The 22,057-nt window shown below is 43.3% G+C and overlaps 1 protein-coding gene across 2 annotated transcripts; it reads right to left on the bottom strand.

Moving 5' to 3' along the window:
* Nucleotides 1–11,722: 11,722 nt before the first annotated feature.
* On the bottom strand, nucleotides 11,723–21,981 carry PTP4A1 (protein tyrosine phosphatase 4A1). 2 transcript variants are annotated; one of them, XM_065400538.1, is made up of 5 exons: nucleotides 21,870–21,981; nucleotides 19,274–19,366; nucleotides 17,032–17,162; nucleotides 14,720–14,794; nucleotides 11,723–13,113 (listed from the first exon to the last, which is right to left on the bottom strand). In XM_065400538.1, the coding sequence occupies exons 1-5, from the start codon at nucleotides 21,972–21,974 to the stop codon at nucleotides 12,867–12,869; spliced, it is 651 nt and encodes a 216-aa protein (XP_065256610.1). In that variant the 5' UTR covers nucleotides 21,975–21,981; the 3' UTR covers nucleotides 11,723–12,866. The 2 variants fall into 2 exon arrangements, with proteins under 2 accessions (XP_065256610.1, XP_065256609.1); XM_065400537.1 differs by having other exon boundaries at nucleotides 12,914–13,117.
* Nucleotides 21,982–22,057: the final 76 nt, after the last annotated feature.

Below are 22,057 nucleotides of genomic sequence, written 5' to 3'. Positions count from 1 at the left end.
GTTTGTAGCGGCCCAGGCCCTAGGTCAGGGCGGGGCAGCAATCAAATAGTCAGGAACCCAGGCCCTTAAGCAGGGGCTGAGTCAATGAGCAAGAGGTCCTAGCCTCTCTAGGCCAGGAGAAAGGGGGAGTCTGCCACCCAAGGAGTGGGTGGCAGGGGGGACACAGGCCCTCCCACTCCACTGCGTCCCAGCCCGGGGCCCTAGCAGCGGCGGAAACTCGCTGCTGTCAGTGGGGATCCTGGCTGCAACACACTGACATAGGCTCTGGCAGTGCTGCAGCCAGACTGGGGTCGGCTGCCCCCGGGCTACTTCCACACTCCCCCTCGTAGGGTACCTGGGCAGTACTAGTGTCCTCGGTGGTCTCCACCAGCATCGGTTCCTCCGGGTAGGTAGCGAAGGGTAGGTTCGGCTCCTCCTCGGGATAGCTGGAAAGGGGCAGGCTCGGCTCCTCCTCGGGATAGCTGGAAAGGGGCAGGCTCGGCTCCTCCTCGGGGTAGCTGGAAAGGGGCAGGCTCGGCCAGTCCTCCTCGGGGTAACGGGCGAGGGGTAGGCTCGGCTGGGCTGGTGAGTCCTCAGGCCGGTCGCGGCCTGCTGCTGTCTCCCAAGCGGGAGCTCGGCCACAGACGTCTGCTCTCTCCGGCGGCTTGTTCTCCACTGAGCTCTGCAGGCGGGCTTTTATACTTCCGGGTCGGCGCCGTGACCTCTGAGGGGCGGGCGCCGGACCCAGTGGCTCCGCCCACGTTGGTGTTAGGGGAGGTTCGGCCCTCAGCGGGGCTGTGGGGTATCCCACCGCCTCGCTACACATGCAAAAAGCACAGGAAGATAGACAGGGAGCGCTCCCCTTCTCAAGCACCAGAGCGTCAGACACCTAAGGGAGTGCAACCTATGCTGGGCCACTCTTCCCCACCTGTACAGCAGTCGGCCCCGGGCTCACAGCGGGACCTGTCTGACGCCACTGGTGGAGGGCCAAGTGGAGGACTTAGACCTTTCCTCCACACCAGAGACTTTCGAGGCAGTCAGGGATCTCATAGCCCTGATGGGTCTGCACTCTCCCGACCAGCATGAGAGAGCACTGGCCCCGAATCCTCCGACGCCGCAGAGACCACCGGTGCAGTCCAAGGGGAAACCGGCAATGACACGGCACCACTCTCCATCTCCCCGGCACCGATCCCCAGCACCAACGGGCATGGCGCCACCTGGGTCACCAACGGGCATGGCACCACCTTGGTCACTCCATCCTTGGAGTCCGATTCTGATGCAGAATCCTATGTGTTGCAAAGGAGCTGGAACTGGGGTCGGTGGCACGCTCAGACTGTGAGTATGGTGCAGACCTGTCCTCTGGTGCCATGGACAATGCAATGGCAGGTGCCAGCGCAAATGCCGACACAGTGGCCCTTCTGGACCCCTTGGGTGTACCATCAGTCCCAGGGGTTCGTCTCCGGGTGCTCCTTCTCGGTCGCATCCAAGGGAAGGGCTGTGTCCAGGACTAGGGACCCTTCATGGGCATCTGCCATGGCTAACGCATCCAGTACCTCCACCAGCACCACCTCTGGCACTGACACTGTGTCTGGCATCGGCACTGGCATCGCTACCACGGCCAGTGCCACAGAGGGTGGCTGACACCCAGTTGGGTGCAGCTACAGGGAACCAGGGCTGCTTTGATGAGTCGGACTGTCAGGAAGAATCCTCTCTGGCATGTGCCTTGTCATCATCTTCACCCAATGAGGCAGTGGCAGGAACCTCCTTGGGGCCTCCCTCACTGGACAGCAGAGCCTACCTGGAAGTCCTGACATGGGTGACACAGAATCTGGGCATCCAGTTGGAGGAGATCACTGAGATGTCGGACCCGATGGTGGACATTTTATCCCCGGTGAGCCTCACCAGGGTGGCACGTCCCCTGATTAAGACTATTCAGGAGAACACTACGACCCTGTGGCAAACTCTGGCCTCTCTTACCCCCACAGCGAAGGGAGTCAAGAGAAAATATTTCATGCCCTCCAAAGGTTATGAGTACCTTTATACATACACCCCACCAGATTTGGTGGTGGTGGCAGCGGACAACGAGCGGGAAAGGCATGGACAGCAAGGGCCTCCTCCTCAAGCTAAGGACACTTAGGAGCTGGATCTCTTCGGAAGGAAGATATACTCCACCAGAGGGCTCCAGCTTCGTATTGCAAATCAGCAGGCGATCCTTAGCCGCTACAATTTTAAATCATGGGACATGATATCCAAATTTTCGGATGTTGTCCCGACAGACTCCAAGTCCAAATTCTCAGCCCTTGTGGATGAGGGCTAGCTAAGTTATGACAAGGACATTGCTGCAGGTCACGCTGGACTCAGCAGACTCGGCAACTCGCGCCATGTCCTCAGCCATCGCGATGTGATGTTGCTCCTGGCTGCAGGCCTCGAACCTCCCTGGGGAGGTCCAACAAATGATACAAGATCTCCCTTTCGAAGGAACCACTCTGTTCTCAGAGAAAACGGACTCAAAGCTGCATAGCTTAAAAAACTCTCGAGCCACTCTGAGATCACTGGGGCTGCACATGCCCACCACCCAACCTAGACACTGTAGGCCTCAGCCTATGCCCTGGCTGTATCAAGGTCAGCCTCAGCAGGATCACAACCGCAAATGGGGCAGAAACCAGAACCGGTGTCACCAGCCTCAACCCCTGAACAACTGGGGTCTGGGTCATTGAGGCAACCGCCGGGCCCCAGGCAGGCCTTTTGAAGATGCGCCCGGGGGCAACATACCAACCCGAGGACTGGATCCCTGTGCAGGAGGTACGAACCCACCTATTGGCAGGAGCTGTGGAGGAGGTTCTGCTGGAGCTTAGGGGCAAGGGGTTCTACTCCCAGTATTTCCTAATACCAAAAGCAAAGGGGGGCCTCAGACCCATCTTGGACCTGCGCAACCTCAACAGGTTCATGAAGAAGCTAAAGTTTCAGATAGTCTCTTTGGCCACCATTATCTCATCCCTGGATCCAGGAGATTGTATGCCGCCCTCGACTAGAAGGACGCATTCTTCCACATTTCCATAATCCCGCCTCACAGGCGCTTCCTAAAATTTGTAGGGGGGGGGCACTCACTACCAATTCACAGTACTTCCGTTTGGCCCATCATCGGCATCTTGGGTATTCACCAAATGCATGTCACTCATGGCCGTCTTCCTCCAGAAAAGGCAAGTTCAGGTATTCCCATACCTTGACGACTGGTTAGTAAAGGGCCATTCCAGGACACAAGTGGATCAACAGGTCAGCTTGATAAGATCCACATTCGACAGACTGGGTCTCCTGTTAAACACACAAAAGTCAACGCTCCCCCACATTCAGAGAATAGAGTTCATAGGGGCGGTGTTAGACTCAAGGCAAGCCAGAGCATTCCTACCTCAGTCCCGTTTCCAGGCTATGCACTACATCATACAAGACCTCAGACCGTACCCCATAACCACGGCAAGGAATTGCTTAAAACTCCTTTGGCATATGGCGTCTTGCATGTTCGTGGTGCAACATGCGAGGCTCAGACTTCTCCAGGTCTGGCTAGCGTCAGTGTATTGACTGAGCAGAGACAGCCTAGACAAGGTAATCATACTTCCACCACAGGTTCTCGAGTCGCTTCAGTGGTGGCTTGATCCACAATTGGTGAGGAGTACATAGGGGTCACATTCTCCAAGCCATGCCCCTCATTGTGTCTGGTCACCGATGCGTCGGCAATGAGGTGGGGAGCACACCTCGGAGAGCTCAGAACTCAGAGCCTCTGGTCTCCAGCAGAGCTGTTGCTTCACATCAACGTCAGGGAGCTGAGAGCATTTCATCTGGCGTGTCAGACCTTCCGCCCTCATCTGGAGGGCAGATGCGTATCACAACAGTGATTTTTTATATTAACAGTTAGGGTGGAGCACACTGTTCTCCCCTATGTCAGTAAGCCCTCAAGTTCTGGGATTTCTGCATAGCACACTCGATATTCCTGGAGGCTTCCTACCTCCCCGGATCTCAGAACGAGCTAGTGGACCATCTCAGCAGGTCTTTTCACAATCACGAGTTGTCCATTCACCCAGACATGATAAACAACATCTTCCAACGGTGGGGAGTTCCCCAGATCTACTTGTTTGCCATAAAGGGCAACAGGAAGTGCCTTCAATTCTGCTCTTTCCTGAATCACAGCCCAGGTTTGCTGGCAGACGCATTTCTTCTTCCATGGAAGGACCACCTCTTCTACACATTTCCTCCTGTTCCGCTCATTCACAAGGTCCTCCTCAAGATCTGGAGGGACGGGGCCTCGGTGATCCTGGTGGCACCAGCCTGGCCACGACAGCATTGTTACACCATGCTGCTGGAGTTATCAGTGGAAACCCCACTCACCCTACCGTTAGTTCCAGACCTGATTGCTCGTCATCACGGCCAGCTCCAGTACCCCAATCTTGAGTCTCTGTACCTCACAGCTTCGAAACTGCGTGGTTGAATCTGCTAGAGCTCACATGCTCAGACCCCATTAGAGAGGTTCTTCTTGGTAGTAGAAAACCACCGACCAGGGCTACCTACTTAGCCAAGAGGAAGAGATTCTTGATCTGGTGTTCGCAGAGCCATATCCCTCTGATGTAGTCTTCAATTCCCTTTATCTTGGACTTCCTGCTAGAGTCAAAACAGCAGGATTTGTCACTCTTGTTGATAAAGGTTCATCTGGCCGCCATCTTGGCTTTTCACCCAGGTGAGGCTAGCCACTCTGTCTTCGCTAGCCCGATGGTATGGTGCTTTCTTAAAGGACTAGATAGACTATACCCTCAAATCCGGTGGTCAACCCTGGCTTGGGACCTTAACCTGGTACTCTCAAGGCTGATGGAGACTCCGTTCGAGCCCATAGCAACATGCTCACTGCTCTGTTATATAAAGTCGCGATAACTTCAGCCAGAAAGGTGTCTAAGCTCAAGGCCCTCACACTGGATCCTCCTTATACCATCCTTTAAAACGACAAAGTGCAGCTTCGACTGCACCCGGTGTTCCTCCTAAAGGTGATCTCAAATTTCCACACCAATGAAGACATATTTCTTCCAGTTTTTTTCCCGAAGCCTCACGCTAACAGCTGTGAGCAGAGGCTCCACTCCCTGGATATTCGGCAGGCATTGGCTTTTTATATTGAATGAACCAAGCTGTTCTGCAAGTCGAACCAGCTCTTTGTTGCGGTGGCGGACAGGATGAAGGGCCTCCCAATGTCCTCCCAAAGGATATCATCGTGGATCGCATCCTGAATCCGGGCTTGCTATGACCTGGCGAAGATCCCTGCCCCTGCACTGACAACACAGTCCATCAGAGCCCAGGCGTCCTTGGCGTCTTTCCTGGCCCAGGTCCCAGTACAGGAGATCTGTAGAGCTGAAACGTGGTCTCGGTCCACACTTTCCATTATGCTATTACCCAGCATGCCAGGGATGATGCAGCATTCGGCAAAGCTGAGCTTCAATCAACGATTCCATGAACTCCGACCCCACCTCCTAGGTGAGGCTTGGGAGTCACCTAATTGGAATAGAGCAAGCACTCAAAGAATAAAAAAAGTTACTTACCTCTCGTAACTGTTGTTCTTCGAGATGTGTTGCTCCTGTCCATTCCAAACCCACCTGCCTTTCCCTCTGTCGGAGTAATCCAGCAAGAAGGAATTGGAGAGGTGGCGGGTCAGCAGGGCCCTATATGTGGCGCCATGAAGGCGCGACTCCAGGGGGCTCCACAGCCAACCCGATGGGTACTGATAGGGGAAAAAGCTTCCGGTGACTGTGCATGCGGCACACACACACCTAATTGGAATGGACATGAGCAACACATCTCGAAGAACAACAGTTACGAGAGGTAGGTAACCATTTTCTCTGCACTGTGTCTTAATGGGTTCCACAACTCCACTGTGTGTAGTTCTCACATACCAAGTGAGGCTATTTGGCCATGATCCCTGCCTCCTCCACTGTCCTAATACTCCCACCCCCCGCCACCCCATGGTTTGACTGGTTAGAAATTGGTGAGGATTTGTTTATTTTTGGCTATCCCACTGTTATTTTATGTAATTTGGCCCAGAATCCCTCATGCTGTCAAACTTACTGCTCTTACAATTTTTCATATTAAGAGGGGGAAACATTCTCAATTTTAAAATAAACAATGATTTTTCCCTAGCTTTACATTCTAGTTTGATGGTGATCCATGGGTATCTTTATTAGTCAGTATCTTATTCACAATTTGTCTTGAAATGAATTTTTCAGTTTGGCTATTCAGCTGGCTAAACTAAAATAATAGATCAATTAGACTAGAAGGAACAGGACTGTGTAAGTAATTCATCTAGTCCATCCCTGCGATTAGACACCCCTGTAAACTAGACATACCATGCAGTAGACACCATATGCAGTAAACTTGTATTCTGAAGTTCTTAAAAGGCTCATGGAAAATCAGGACTTGGATTCCTAAACTATTTTCATTTATCAGACTCTCATAATTTTTGTCCACTTTCCATGTATCCTCTTGAGATGTTACACAATGGCCACCAAATCTTTCTGGTGAGGGAAACCGAATGAGTCTCCTTGGAAGTACTACAACTGGTCAGAGGAATCATTGCTTAGAAATATATATGCATATATGTGTTCAGAAATCTATTCCATAACTGCTCTATCAGAGGCAGGACTTATAGTAACACTGTTCAGCACTGACTGTGCTCCTCATTCTATAAGCTGAAAAGGCAGGGAGCTGCTAAATCATGGCCAGGCATAAGAAATATAGAATTCTCTTTGTATTTATTATACCTGTGTCCTATCCTGCCTCTGTTGGCTGAGACATCACACTGCCCTTTTTTCCAGAACTCAAGGGGGTGAGTGTGCTGCTTCCAAAGTACTCTTGGCATCTAAGGACTTGGAATTAAGAGAATGGGACTTAAAATGCTATCGACCATGTTTTTTGCTTATGGAATGCAAGCTGTAGGCCTTTCGAGGTGAAGTGGATCTAGAAAAGGTGTGTGGGGGTGGCGTGGGGAGGGGGAACAGTGGCATAAACTGCCCCCAGTTATGCTGCTGGAGTCTCACAGCCAGCTGGTTCAGCCCAGGAAGTGGAAGGGTATGACATAGAGGCCCATTGGTGGTTCACTATTCTGTGTCAGCAATTTGTGAGGCTGAACATACTCACTCCACCTCACATTCTGTTTTCATTATATATACCCGGTGGCACGTAATATATCATTGGAAAACTAACAACGTACTGATCATTAATACCCCATACATACATCACATGGGGATATGTACAAAGAGTTATAAATATATGCTAGAATTATGTTCTTAAAGTGTTCGGCAAGCAGTTCATAATAGTCTGTCTTAGATAAAGGAACGTATATTAGCTTATCGGACCAGTCGAGTCATCAGGCAGAGACAATGAAGGTATACAAAGCCATCAAACTAGCCAGCGGGGCTAGTTAACTATCAAAATTGGGGTGGGGTGGGGGGCGGGAGAAAGACTGCAAAAATTAACAGCACAGCTCCCTGGTGGACACAGCAAGCTGAGCCCACAGGAGGGCTTCTTGCCTCTTGAAGCAGAGTCAATGAACTTTGGGAAGATAGAAGAAGAAAAAGCTATTTTGGCATCCAACTCTTGAGGGGTTAAAGGGGCCAGAACTCCGGAAATCACAGAATGTTGGATCTTTCAACCAAGGAGGTTGAAGTCTCTGGGAACTGAATATGAGGCAAAGACAGTAATTTGCTGAAATTAAGTCTTAGAACCATGTTATTATTTTTGTTGCATGTAACCATGTCTATCATGTCTATGTCTATACTTGGTATCACTTAAGCCTATGACCTTTCATTTAATAAACTTGTTACTTCTACTATAAACCAATTGAGTGCTTTGATTGAAATAAAAGTATTTATCAAACCCCAGTTAAATTAATGTGCTGCTGTTTACTGACCCTTTAAAGGAGCAAACAACTTCTGTGAGTGTTGCCTGAGAGAGCTGGACATCACAGGGCAGAATTTTGGTGAAATTTGGGATTGGGCGGGGCAGGGTGTTAGGGTTACCCTGCAAAAAGTAACTGGGCAGTGGAAGCCAGGGTTGTGACCTGCATGCTTGCAGTTAGTGATTCAGGACTTCTGCACAGCACTAGAGGAAGCAAATTGCAGCCAGGAAGGGCTCATACTTTCATTGTTTATTTCACTTAAGTAAAAATCAAAAGCTTTTTGGACACTTACCTATAATAATACAGGGTTTAGTTTACTTTTATTGCATGGATCTGTTTGAATTAAAGATCTCCCTTTTAAGGTATAATTTTTACTGAGAAAGCAAGAAAAACAGTGTTCTCTTTGCAGTTATTCATTTCTACAGAGGAGTATAAGCTAAAGTGCAAGTATCCTACATTTGGAATTTTTCCTTCTCCCAGACAGGTCATGAATGTTGTTTTCAATCTCTGTCTTTCTTCTGAAACACAAAAAGCAGAGCGCACTCCATATTTGCAGGGGTATGTTCCTTATTCTGACCTGGTCTACATATTAAGGAAATTTGCATCTACACCTTTGTCTACATTGGTGGCAGCATGTATAGTACACACAGCTACATACCACAGTGAAAAGCAGGTTGCAGCTACATGTGTCTGTGAAAGGCTCTGGTGTGGGAGAAGGGCTCTGGCAGCACCAGGGAGATACCAGAGGCTTTCCCCATGTGTACACTGTTCTTTTTAGCAGTCTAGTGTCCTGCTGCAAGAGCCTTTCCCTGCTACCAGAGGCCTGTGGTGGGGAAAGGCTCTTGCAGCAGGACACTAGACTGCTAAAAAGAACAGTGTACACATGGGAGGCACTACTTGGCCACATAAAAGAGCCACGTAGGGTATATAATCCAACATTCGGGCATGCCTGTACCCAACTTGCCTACATAATACCTCACCAGCTACATTGCTATTTGTATCTATGCTAGGGATCATGCAATATGTACTCTACATACAGAACAAACCCCTCTTATAAATCTGCTTCACTTGCAGAAAAGCAGGACTTACTATAGCAAGCTAAACCATCATTGTCATCTGATTATGCAGCACTACCTACCACTGCACCACACCTACAGTGTAGTTACATTTGTGCACATTTCTTTCTTATAGATATGATCTCTAACATGCAAGTGTTTCCCTGATTGACACAACTGCTCCCTGCTCTGCCCATGTGAATCAGGTAGGGTATGACTGCTGACTGAGGGACAGGACTAAGCCAGCAATTTGCAGGTGTGCAGCATTTCCACGCCACCAGAGAAAAGTGAGGAAGTTGGAGTGAGGAATGATAGTCAGTACAGAGGGAGCAGAGAACAGAAGGGGTGAGGAAGGAAGTGACCAATCTCCCTCAAACTTCTCAGAATTTGGCAGCCCTGAAAACAAGAGATAAGTGGTATGAAGACTAGCTGGCAATTTTCAGATTTCCCAAAAGTCAGATTACATAGTAGTTTGAGTGGTTTTTGTCCTAGGTGAGGGGGTGGGGAGGGTCAGAGTTTTAAGATATACTTCCTACTCCTTTATATGATCTATTTCTACTGAACTGTATAATTTAGTTTTCTGTATAGTGTTCCTATGCTCAAATCATCTCATTCCTCTGCAAAACACACAGGTGACGCATCTGTATATTTGTGTAATACTTTCTTCGTTCTTGAAAGGATCTCGTCTTTCCTGACAATGCCATATTAAAATCACTTACCGTATATACTCGTTCATTAGCCCGTTCGTTTATAAGCCGACCCCCCAAAATGGATAGGTAAAAATAGCAAAAACTATATGACCCTTTCATATATGACCCTATATTTCAGGAGTTGGAAAACTTTGGCTCCTGGCTCATCAGGGTAAGCCGTTGGCGGGTCAGGACGTTTTGTTTACTTGGAGCGTCTACAGGCATGGAGCCCCTCAGTTCCCTGTGGCCGCGGTTCGCCTTCCATGCCTGCAGACGCTCCAAGTAAACAAACCACAATGTTGCCGATCCCTGATCTAATACCTTTGGCACGCGGCCCGCCAGGGTAAGCACCCTGGCGGGCTGGGCTAGTTTGTTTACCTGCCGCGTCCGCAGGTTCGTCCGATCGCGGCTCCCACTGGTGGCGGTTCGCAGCTCCAGGCCAACGGTGGCGGCGGGAAGCGGTGCGGGCCGAGGGATGTGCTGGCCGCCGCTTCCCTGCCTGGCGGGTCACATGCCAAAGGTTGCTGATCCCTGTATTAGATATTTAATTAAATGATTCCATAGAGCTCTTTGATGCGTCACTTTTTTACCAAAAATATTCGGCTTATGAACGAGAATATACGGTATTCTTTAGAACTCAGTTAATTTTCTATTTTCTTAAAGTTATTCTGTGTTAACTACTCTGGTTATATAGGGACTAACCCCTTCCTCAATGAAATCTTTCAGAGGTCGCTGTAGCATGGCAAGAATAGGTAAGAAATTGCTGAGACACCCATTTTATGTACATCTAAATGTTCTGATCTTCTTCCTTTATTAAAATGCAGAATACATACCAAATTTGATCAGTGCTTTAATTGTGCAGCAGAAGTAATGCATGCAAAAATAAATTACGCACTTTTTTTTTTTTTTTTTTTTTTAAAGCCAACAACAGGGAGAAATGGGGACATACATCCAAGGCTACTGTCAGAGACTAACTCAGGTGCCCAAAATTTATTACTGGTAAGAGCTTCCAGCTTCTCATCAGGATGCTATCTACATCACCACACTCATTTTGGAAACCTACATTTAAGCAGGTTTCAGTTCTGAAATATTTTTGGGGTACATTATTTGGGGCACAGCGTCAACCGTGTCAATGTAGAATTGTTTCAGATTATTCCTTTACAATTCTTTGATACACATTTTTCCAGTCTCAAGGGAACTAAGTGTTTTTATACAGAGCCATGTAGTGTTCTTTTACATTTGCAGTCATCTTTGCGACATGAGCTCTAATTTAACATTAAAGAAGCTACTTCAAACTTGATTGCTTCCTAAGGGCAAGTATTTTAATTGACAAAGAGTCCTGTGGCACCTTATAGACCAGGGGTTGGCAACGTTTGGCACGCGGCTCACCAGGGTAAGCACCCTGGCGGGCCGGGCCAGTTTATTTACCTGCTGACGCGGCAGGTTCGGCCGATCGCGGCCCCCACTGGCCGCGGTTCGCCGTCCCGGGCCAATGGGGGTGGCGAAAAGCGGCACGGGCGAGCGATGTGCTGGCTGCGGCTTCCCGCCACCCCCATTGGCCCGGGACGGCGAACCGCGGCCAGTGGGGTCCGCGATCGGCCGAACCTGCCGCGTCAGCAGGTAAATAAACTGGCCCGGCCCGCCAGGGTGCTTACCCTGGTGAGCCGCGTGCCAAACGTTGCCGAACCCTGTTATAGGCTAACAGACGTATTGGAGCATAAGCTTTCGTGGGTGAGTACCCACAGATGAAGTGGGTATTCACCCACAAAAGCTTATGCTCCAATACGTCTGTTAGTCTATAAGGTGCCACAGGACTCTATCGCTTTTTACAGATCCACACTAACATGGCTACCCCTCTGACATTTTAATTGAGTGTCAGTGGCAGCTATTTTGTATGAATGTGTGGTATACATTTATTAATATTTTTTTATCTTCTTACAGAAGTGAGAACACTTGGGTCAAGATAAACAAATGGATGCCTAAAGTTAAGCTCCTAAATCCATATTTAGGTTTTCTGATTGAGTAAACAGTTAAGTCTTAAAAGCCTCTATAAATATTTCAGCAGACTCACTAAGTGCATTTCAGTATTTATTTAGATGTTTAAGCTCTCGCACTAGATTTTACAAGCTGGTGAACACTGGCAAAATTATTTCTCCCACAGAACTATAACCACACATTCCCAAGACAGTATAAATATATGGTTGAACTAACATTAGTACACACCACCATTTTATCAATTACATAATAAAACAAATTATCAAGTATCCAAATATTAAGTTACGCAGCTCAAAAGGCATACAAAATATTACAGGTCTGCCCAGTTGATAGCAGAAACTCAAGGGGAAAACAAAACAAAAAACAAAACAAAAATAATCACACTTTCAACAAAGCAATAGTTGGTAAACAACTTTCAAGAGGTACAGTAAAAGAAATTACAAGATCTTCAGAAATTTTATGATTAAGAATTGTTTTAGCTACAATAACTAAGCATTTCTACATTTTAAAAAAATATTTACTAAAGTAAAGGGCATATTCTATACTTCCTGCACAAGACAAAGGCAACATTTTACTAGAAATATTAAATAGCCCCTCCCATCCTTTTCAGGCCCTCTGTTAAGTTGCACATGAAGTGCCAAGATTAATTTAAAATGTAAGGCTTTTTGTCAGGAGACATTAAAGACTGTGTGCTTCTGTACAATGTAAAGAATTATTTTCTACACGAGTAACCAGAGAATTGATGTATTTGTAAAATGCAGAGGTTTAGATAATGGAAGGAAAGGGTTACCGAAAGACACCAAAAAAGTCATTGTAAGTCTTAGTAAAAATCAAAGATTGTGGGAGACAAACATACAGTGAGAGCAAGCAGATTACCATATAGGCCCTATCCTCAATATTGAAATGATTGTAGGAAAAAGGACAATGAAAGGTCCAGATAGTTGTAGTTCATGCATCACAAGAACCACACTGTAATGTACAGAAAAAAATATAGATATTGTGCTGGGTTTTTTGGCACCTAAACTCTCTACACTTCACACTGAGACAGATTTTATTATTGGGAAATAGATTAATAAGACTCAACTACATGATTCAAATATAATTCAGTTGATACAAATTATGACCAAGGAGACATTTCAAAGACAGTATACAGCAAAACATTTACTAGTTCTCCAAACAGGAGGATATTAACCTACACAGACAAGTTGCATTTCTGCCATATTTTTAACCTATAAAGACTCCTAAGGAAGCTTCATTTAGCCTATTTATCAGCCCTACATGTCTTTCTGCATGTAGTTTGCCTAATTCTAGTTTCCATCCTCTAGCTCCAAAGCAGCAGCTCCAAGGCAGCCTGGCTTTACTGAATACAACAGTTGTTTCGGTGACCATTGGAGTCTTTAAAACGCAGACGCATTTTAGGACGATATTTCTCCAAATACAGAAGTTGCTTGCTATTAAAGGCTCCACGTCGCTTCCTAAATGACAGAGATAGTTGTTAGAAGAGCATCTTTAGAAATAAAACAAGGTCACTTTCTGAAATAAAATATATTTCCTGAAATAGGCTGACCAGATAACAAGTGTGAAAAACTGGGACAGAGGGTGGGGGGTAATAGGCGCCTATATGAGAAAGTCCCAAATATCGGGACTGTTCCTATAAAATCAGGACATCTGGTCACCCTATACTGAAATAACAACCTTCATGGGGGGAAAAAAAATCATTAAAAAACCCCCATTCTTTAAGATAGTTGAGGGCAAACAATAGTTAATGGCATGGTAACCAGAGCAAGGGAAATTTTTTTTTGTTTCTTTTGAAGTACCAAGTTGCAGTCACTGTAGTTTTTTGATCTTATGTAACCATATTGTAATCTCCTTTTCAGATAGCATTCAGAATTTGGTGCTTCAGCAGATGTACTCTAAGGCAAGGCTTAGGCACACTGAGCATTCTCCTGCATCTTGGGAAACCCTCAGGAGAAAAGTTTCATGTAGTTGTAGGCACTATCAAAGCTGTTCTTTTGTACTAAAAGAATGTTAACTACACTTGCTTAATACCTCATTGATAAATTCATTCAAAACACTAAGTTATTGGAAAAATTCCTCTACTTTGGAAAAAGTGTATTGCATTTGAACCAGAAGCTGGTGGTAGTGATAACAGCACATTCCATTTATGCAACCCTACAAAAAAGTTGCCACACATGTGGCCTTTTTAAGAATTTTGAACATATGGTTATTTGGAACCCAACTTTGTCAACCTTCATAGCATGGTTTAAGGCTGACCTATACAGCTTTTTGCTGGAGGTGGTGGTATACCAGTAGTATTCTGTTTTGTTTTAGGTGAGTACAAACCAGGAAGTTTGTGAAAATGGACACAAGACAGACTCAAATTAAGCTTACAAACATTAAGCTGTCAGAGTGTTAAACAAAACCAATTCAAAACTAGACTGAACTGTGGCAGCATCTCTCAAGTGTAGTTAAGATCAGAAAATTGGTAAGTGAAATCATGTATCTATATTTACTCTTGAACACGGTTATGAAAATGAGATTTACAATTCAAGAGGAATTGTTTCCAGCTATCAGTACTACAGATTCAACCTGAGTTCCAAGTGTATTATTTCTCTTGCATACCTGCCACTCTGCAGATATGACTAAGGAAAAGGATGTATTAAAGGTGTTCTGTTTGGAAGCTTATCTTTGCAATTATGAAGGCTAAAAAGTTTAAAAACTGAGAGCCTGAAGCCAACATTAACATTTCATATGGCTCATGTAAATACATCAAGTGGGTGGGATCTGGCCTATGGGCCACGGATTTAATGTCACTGATTTAAAACCTTTAATTGGTTTTTCAATATTACTTAGGAAATAAAATGTACTGTATGTTTAAATCTCAAAAACAAGTTTAATAGCACCATATTCTCTTTATTGTCCAGATTCCTACACAAGGGCATTGTGTATATGGGTTATATTTGATAATATATATTATATATATATAATATATATTATATCTATATTATATAGATCAGTCTCTCCTCACTATCTACTTTAGCCTTAAACAAATAAGCAGACACTAGTTTAATACTTACTGCCTTATAAACTGCACTGCGTCTTCATACTTCATTCCACATTCAATCAGTGCAAGGGCAACTAACACTGGAGCTCTGGAAGAACAAGAGAAATCTTTAAAATGTACATGGCAAAAGAGTCAAATTTTAAACCTCAGCAGATCCTTTTCAAAGCATATAAAATGGCTCTTCTATATGGATTTAAGTAATTTGTGTCTTCTTGATTATGACATAGTATACCAATTGTTTTTGAAACTACTCTAAGAAATTAGGAGAAGCAATATGTTAATGAGATTGACCAAAAGTGATATTTCAGGAGATGAAGGACTATGGCATGAGTAAAGTGGCTACATTTTTAGGTGTTCATATTCAGACTCTGCAATTTTTGCAAGAAATCTCTTTGGAGACCATGTTTTCCTCAGGTGAGTCTTCACTGACTAACTGACACTTTCAACCCATTTCCCCACTCAGTTTTGTCTAACAGTTGTAATGATCACAACTATTTAGAAACAAAACTTCAAATTTAGTTGGAGGTAATTCTTCTCAATGAAATCTATGCTCTAAAGCAAATTTTTAAAAGCAGCTGCAAGGTGGAATACAGAGAATACCTGAGAAGTCTTAACTGGTGAAAGTCAAATTATTTATGCCCGAATATCTTTAAACAAGAGACAATTTTTCCCAACTTGCCAAAGTGTTCTTCAGGTTGAGAAGTACGAGATATTTCAGTCCAAAGTGAAATGTTTTCACAGTTAAACACTCAAAAATACAAATTTATAATGGAACATGTAATTATGGCCAAGAAGTCACTTTTGTATCCAAGAAGTTGAATCTTAAGTAGTGAAGTCAAACAACTAATATTTGGTATTGCTGTCAAGGTTTGAAAGTCCACTTACATGTCAAAGATTTATGAGCAATTGCTGTTAACTTCTGCAGAATATGAACTCAATTAAAAAATAATGTCTAACTTACAACTGAAATGAGCCTTCAAAGAGAAATAGAATTCTCCACACTGCAGACAGCTCCAATGCTTGCTGATGCTGGATACTATCTTGGACAGCAGAAAGAAAAACTGACTAGTCTTATCCTTTTTCACTGTTATTCAAAAGACTAGGCAGTAACTGAAGCTGACAAGAATTAGGTCCATTTCACTCTACTATTGTCTGGGAAAGCTAAAAGCAGCAAACACACATGGGAGCTAGTCACCCGGGAAGACTTAAAACTCAGAGGCCTACACAGGAGGAGTAGAGCACCAGAGACACTCCCTCACAGCAGTCAGAAAACTTGAGTAGTAGACACACACAACCAGGAAGCTCTGGAGTGGGAAAGGAAAGGGAAAAAGGTATCCCTTCCAGTAGGCCAGAGAAGAAAGTCTTGAAATTTAATCATTCATATGATAGCCCATGACTAATAGGAATAAGATGGAGTCCCCAGAAAGGATCTAGGGACTGAGCTCTGAGACAAAAAAAAATCTCAACACTTACACTCTTTCCCAGCTACCGGTAGGCAGGTGCTTGATTCTCACCAAATGTTATCTCTGGACAGTGCCATCACCCTCCTTCTCACTATCCCACATCCATCTGTGGCTATAGTTATAAGTCCTCTAGCTACTAGGATTCTGGCAATATTTCCAAACAGGAGGAATGGAAAAAGATAACAAAAAAGGTGTGACACTGGGAACAACTCAGATACCTTAAGATCATTAAAGAGCCAGAAAGGAAATGACAAGAGCAAGGGATGTAGCTAGTTGAACTAGTCAAATAATACTATGAATATATTCAATAATTTTCACTGGTATTTTCTGAATAAATTATTCAACAAGCTTTTTTGTATTATTTGACCAGTTCTATATGCTGGTCAAGTACTATTCAGCAAATAGACTAAATACATTAAAAAAATTTCTGCTATTTGACCAGCTCTAGTAGCAAGTTTATATATTAAAAAAAAGGGAAAAAAAGTTGATAAACAAGGTTAAAGTTAGAGCATACTGCTGTTTTATTCCTTTAAGTATCAAGAAACAGTTGAAAAGGCATGAAAGGCATGAGAGCACAGGTATTTTCACACTATCTACTAGGTTTAGGGCTTGCCTACCATGGTGTTATTCTAGAATAGCTATTCTACTTTAAAATTCACACCCTACCGTAATCCAGAATAAGGGTTTGTATAAACATGAGAACTAATCTCCATCTCCCAGCCTATAAATTCCAAGTAAATTCTGAGGCTTGACTGCTTAGGACTTCTTATATTTCTACAAAGAAACATTTATGCTAAAGAATTGAAAAAGCCTTAGCTATCTCTGTTCCAAAGGGTTCTGATTGTTTTAAAGTTTCACTTACCTCCCAAGACCAGCAACACAGTGTACAGCAATACAACAACCAGGTTCTTCACGGAATTTAACTTTCAGGAGGTTTAGCCAATCATCAACAATCTGGTTGGATGGTGGAGCACCATCATCAAAGGGCCAATCCTAGAATGAAAGGCAAATTTCTTCCATATAAAGAATCAGATTCTACTATAGCTGGGAATATTAACCACTATGAGAAAGTAAAGTGGTTTCCTCAATTGTCAATCCATCCCTCAATATAACCCCTTAGTCTAAAGTTCCTGTCATTAGACTTAATGAAATATAGCTGAAAGGTATGATTTGTATTAGGAGGTAGTTCATTCAATTAAAGACTGATATCTCTGTCAAACACAAGTCGCTTTATTCTATGTTTACTTATGTTGGTTACTGGAATACAATAAAAAAGTTTCATGCATGTTAAATACATTATTTTCATTCTCTTGTAACGTACACCATACCTCCCCCTTTTTGGGAAATCTCATTTTAGTGGATAATACCCCAGGGTCAGTTCTTGACAAGTTGGCAATACAATACCAACAGTAAACTAGCTTCAGTGGATATGTATTTAAAGTTTTCTGAACGATCTGCTTTTAATAACTAAAGTGTATATTCACTTTTCAAAATTAAGGTAGCTAACTAGCTACTCCGCTCTCCAACTTTGAGATTTGTACATAGTTTCAAGAGTGTACAAAATCAGATGCAAAGAGGGATAAAACAGTGCTGCTAGCTTAGCATAAGCAATAAAGAAAAATAGGCTTTTCAATATGCATACATATGTAATAAAATACATCCCATTTTGAAGTCTACAGTATTATTGTTTGCACAGCAATACTTCATATGGCCCATCACTGTACTGAGCCATTCTCTGCTGTGCCTCAAACTCACACTGAAGCAATTTAGAGCAATATGTGGGGTTGCTCTGAACTACACCAGCTGGTAACAACCACCCCACTCACCAGCTGAGAATAGGCAGAGCATTGTAGCACTCTGAACAGAGGGTAAGAGGGATGTGTGGCCAAATATTCAGTGTTTCCACTGCCTAGAAATCCAAGGACTGCTCCACACTAGGGGAATTCTCAACATGAAGATTAGGTTGCCTTCTGGCACCTTTGCACTCCTGGAGCAGACATCTGTACTAGCCTTTCTGGTCTCAAATTTTCATCATTGCTACAGTCAGTTCAGTTCCTGCAGTAGCAACAATGGTGCAATGGTTTTTAACTTTTTACACAGAGACATACCCCTGCCACCTTTGTAACGAATATCCAACCAGAACTCATCTCCCATTTAGCCATATGCAAGGTCTTGACCATCTTGTCCCCAGCATCTGTTCATGTCACCACATTAAGAACCCACGGAACAGTGGAAGGGCTACTGTAGAAAAGACTTCAGGAAGTCTCCAAAGTTCGACACTATCATCTAACCATGCTCAGACAGGTCTTAACAGTTCTATACTTGGCACTGAGGCAGGTGCCAGTGCCATGTCTACATTAGCACACTCCACCACTGAACTGCTAGGGAGCTGAACCCGTGTGAGCAATTGCGGGAAATTTTGGCTGTGTGTGGCTCCCCAAATTCTGCCCTCTCCTGTTTTCGTAGCAGAACCATATCAGTGCCAATGTTAGGGGACCCTCTACTTCCACTTACCTTTGCCCCAAAGACATTAGACCAAATTTAGCCCCTAGATAAGTATGATATTCCTATTAATAAGCTTTTAATGCAAAAAAAAAAAAAAAAAAAAAAAAAAGCTAAACAAGCCCTGAATTTCCTGTGTTTATAAGCCAACTTTTGGGAAGGGATAGAGCACTATACTACAGTGCACACTGGTTATCTGTCCACCCTAAGCACTTAATGTTGCTCACACCAACTTAGCTGAAATAGTGTTACCAAGTGGATAATTATTCCAGAGTTTCCCTAGCATAGCCTGCACATTGTAAATTCCTTAGCATAGGCACATTATATTGTTCTATGTTTATTAAGTGCCATCTCCACCTACCAAGTACAGCTACTCAGGATGATTTGGGCTTTTAAGTGATAAGTCTCACCTTTCAACTCTTAATTTAAGTGCTAGGTTCTTCTTCTCCCCCCTGCCAAAAAAAAGTTGAAGTAAGGAAGCTCCATGAGAAATCTTAAAATTAAAGAGTTTAGGTCATTCATGAATTTGCAGCAGACATTAAGAGCTTGTGAATGTTACATGTCTGATAAAGCCTTAAAGTGGGTCTTTTTAAGCCACTCACCAAAACCTGAATGCCTTCTTTTTCCACTGGTGCGGTGTCATACGTGGCTTCACATACTCTTACTACTGTGGTAACGCCGTACTTCTTAAGTTCCTAAGAAGGAAAAAATTACCTTGTTTTACAATCAGCTGACGTGACTCTCTCAGTAAGGCAAAGCCAAAGTATTTTTTGTACTTTAACAGTATTAACATCTTTCGGAAGTTTCAATAAGATTCCCCTCTACCCACCCCCCAATTGTCTTCCATTTGGTAAACAATGTTTAAAGTGTAGCTCTTGTTATTTTGTTTACTTCATTGTAAATCAGCATCAGATGCTGATCCTTAAAAAAAATTCTCAAAATATAAAAAGTTTGTGAGTTCCTTAAATTGGTTCTACCTTTGGTAGCACAGAGTTCTAAACAATGCATTGTGTATTACAGTAATAACAAGAGGCTCCAAACACAATCAGGATCCCATTATGCTAGACACTGGACAGATTAAGAGATGGCCCCTCCTGTGAAGAGTTTACAATTTCAACTGGCATTTCCGTAGTTAGTTTTAAGACAATACGGGAAACACTGATATGCTTCTTCCTGTGACGCTTTGGGTAAATCACTTAATTTTTATGACTCAGTATCCAATCTGTAAAGCGAGCATATTACTGCAGAACCGATTATTTTAGCACAAAAGAATGAGCACTGACATTAATGTTACTCCCAGCTGGTCACTGCAGGAGTGCTGCTTGCCTACTGCCAGAAGCATTCAGTGTAAAGTTAGTTTTCACTGATTATCAAGTCAGTAATAATCTACAGTGAATGCTTCCAGACTGTCAAAAGGTAAAGAGTTAAATTACTCTAGTCATATTTATTCTTTATGGTATGTTAGGAGCTATGCTAAAAACAGATGCAAAAATAAATCTATATGATGCCACTGAATGAGAATTGCGGTTATTATTTTTAAAGTAGTTTTAGGGTTCCCCACCCTAATGTTTTAATCAAATGCAAGTACCTCCATCTCTGGGTTTTTATTACTCAGGAAGCTGTAGTTAGCCTTTCAGCTTTCAGCATTTTAGTTGTCTTTAGTTAAAGTAGGCTTCTGTTTGTAACTGGTCGTTATGGAAGCTTTATCTTGTATTGCTTTATGATAACTTTTTCTTTGTTAAGTTTCACTGTAATACATCTTCAGCTGACTCTGTTCTATAAATCACTCCCTGGGTAGCAAAAACTACAACTGCAAATAGGAAAATAGTCTTCATCTAACTAGCTTCAACATCCCCTGGTCACTATGTTCAGTACAAAGGAAACTAATGTGAAGAAAACACTAGGAGATATGGTTTTCTATGGAATGCCTAAGTGATAGCTAAACATTAAGTGATTTGGAATAACTGAGGTGTACACATTGTCAGCCTGTGTAACTCCATATTATGTTACCTCTTCTTCCATCCCAACTATTGTTTCTTACATTCATCTGTCTTTAAACTGTAAGCTCTTTGGTGGAAGGAACTTGTCTATTCCTTTGTTTGTATAGTGCCTAGTATGACTGGGACTTTTGAACACTGCTGTACTACAAAAGTAATGGACTCATAAATAATCCTGAACTAGAATTCCATGATGAAAACTAAGATAATGAGTAAATTAGTAAAAGAGCCTTAGCTTCATAGTAGATATGAATGAAGCACTGATGTTGCTTGCCTGTTAAGATTGTTTCTCTTATATACTCAGGATCTTATTCAGTGATTAAAGCACAGGAATGGGAATCTGATCTCGGTTACATACGTCTGCCAAAAGTTTCTTGCATGATCAGCAAGACAAACTGTGTCCTCTTTCCCACAAATGTAAAGCGAAGACAAACACCTACCACACTTTGAATTGAACTGAAACCATGTGACTTTGACCCTTTGGAAGGAAGACACCATTAATTGTATAGAAAGTGCATATACAGTACAGCTTGCAACCACATTGTCCTGGGCTGTGCTGTTACTTATGCAGGGCCAGACTTCCATGGGAAAACCCAAGTACTTCAGAAGCTATGCTAGTAACTTGGTATGTGGCACTTCTCCCTCAATGTCATTATTGAATCAGTGGCAGTGAAGAACTGTGCTGCTTAAAATGAGACAAAGCTAGTGCCCTTACTGACCACTCATTAACAACTTTTTCAAAAAGGAGGAGATAACCAAGACACAGTCAGGGTTCTGCATTGCTTCAGTTAGATCACATATTCTCTGCTTCCTGCCTGTTCTGCAAGTGTTTGTCGATGACAGCATCACTATGTTTCACTTCAAAAATGGATGAGGAATGATCTCCATATTTATAATTTGGAACTCTGTAAAGCATGCCTCATTGCTTGAAAAGTTTCTATATCAGTGGTTTTCAACTTTTTTTCCATTTGAGGACCCCCAAAATTTTTGAATAGAGATGCAGACCCCTTTGGAAATCTTAGACATAGTCTGCAGACACACACCCCCAAACCAAGGTTGAAAACTGCTCTATTAAGTCTTAAAGCAATATGAAGAGTAATTAAGAGTTAAGTTTGATTGGTTAAAACAAATTACTATTAAATATGAACTAGTCTAAGCATTACATGTATTGTAAATAAGCATTCCGTCCAACAGACCTTACCTCTATAAATTTGTTTAAGGTTGCATTGGTTGGATTGTGTGTGATAAGAAATCTCATGTTCTTGTAGGTGATTTCCACAGGAGCTGGGCGGTTCATTCGTGCCATATTAATTTAGTTAAAAAACATGCAACAAGATTGTGAAAGGATTAAAAAAATTCTAATACAGAAATTATGTAGTGAAACTGAAG

The sequence above is a fragment of the Emys orbicularis genome, chromosome 3 (assembly GCF_028017835.1).
Source record: "Emys orbicularis isolate rEmyOrb1 chromosome 3, rEmyOrb1.hap1, whole genome shotgun sequence".
NCBI classification, from domain to species: domain Eukaryota; kingdom Metazoa; phylum Chordata; order Testudines; family Emydidae; genus Emys; species Emys orbicularis.
Note: the sequence above shows the minus strand (reverse complement) of the source record. Positions and strands in the feature narration are given on the sequence as shown.

Excerpts from the sequence above, each read along its gene's own strand:
- PTP4A1 (XM_065400538.1), bottom strand. The coding sequence starts at position 21,974 with ATGGCACGAATGAACCGCCCAGCTCCTGTGGAAATCACCTACAAGAAC. Across the intron at positions 17,163-19,273 it reads AAGAAGGCATTCAGGTTTTG|GATTGGCCCTTTGATGATGG; the intron begins GTGAGTGGCTTA and ends CTTTCATTCTAG. Across the intron at positions 13,114-14,719 it reads GCAGTGCAGTTTATAAGGCA|CGACGTGGAGCCTTTAATAG; the intron begins GTAAGTATTAAA and ends TCATTTAGGAAG.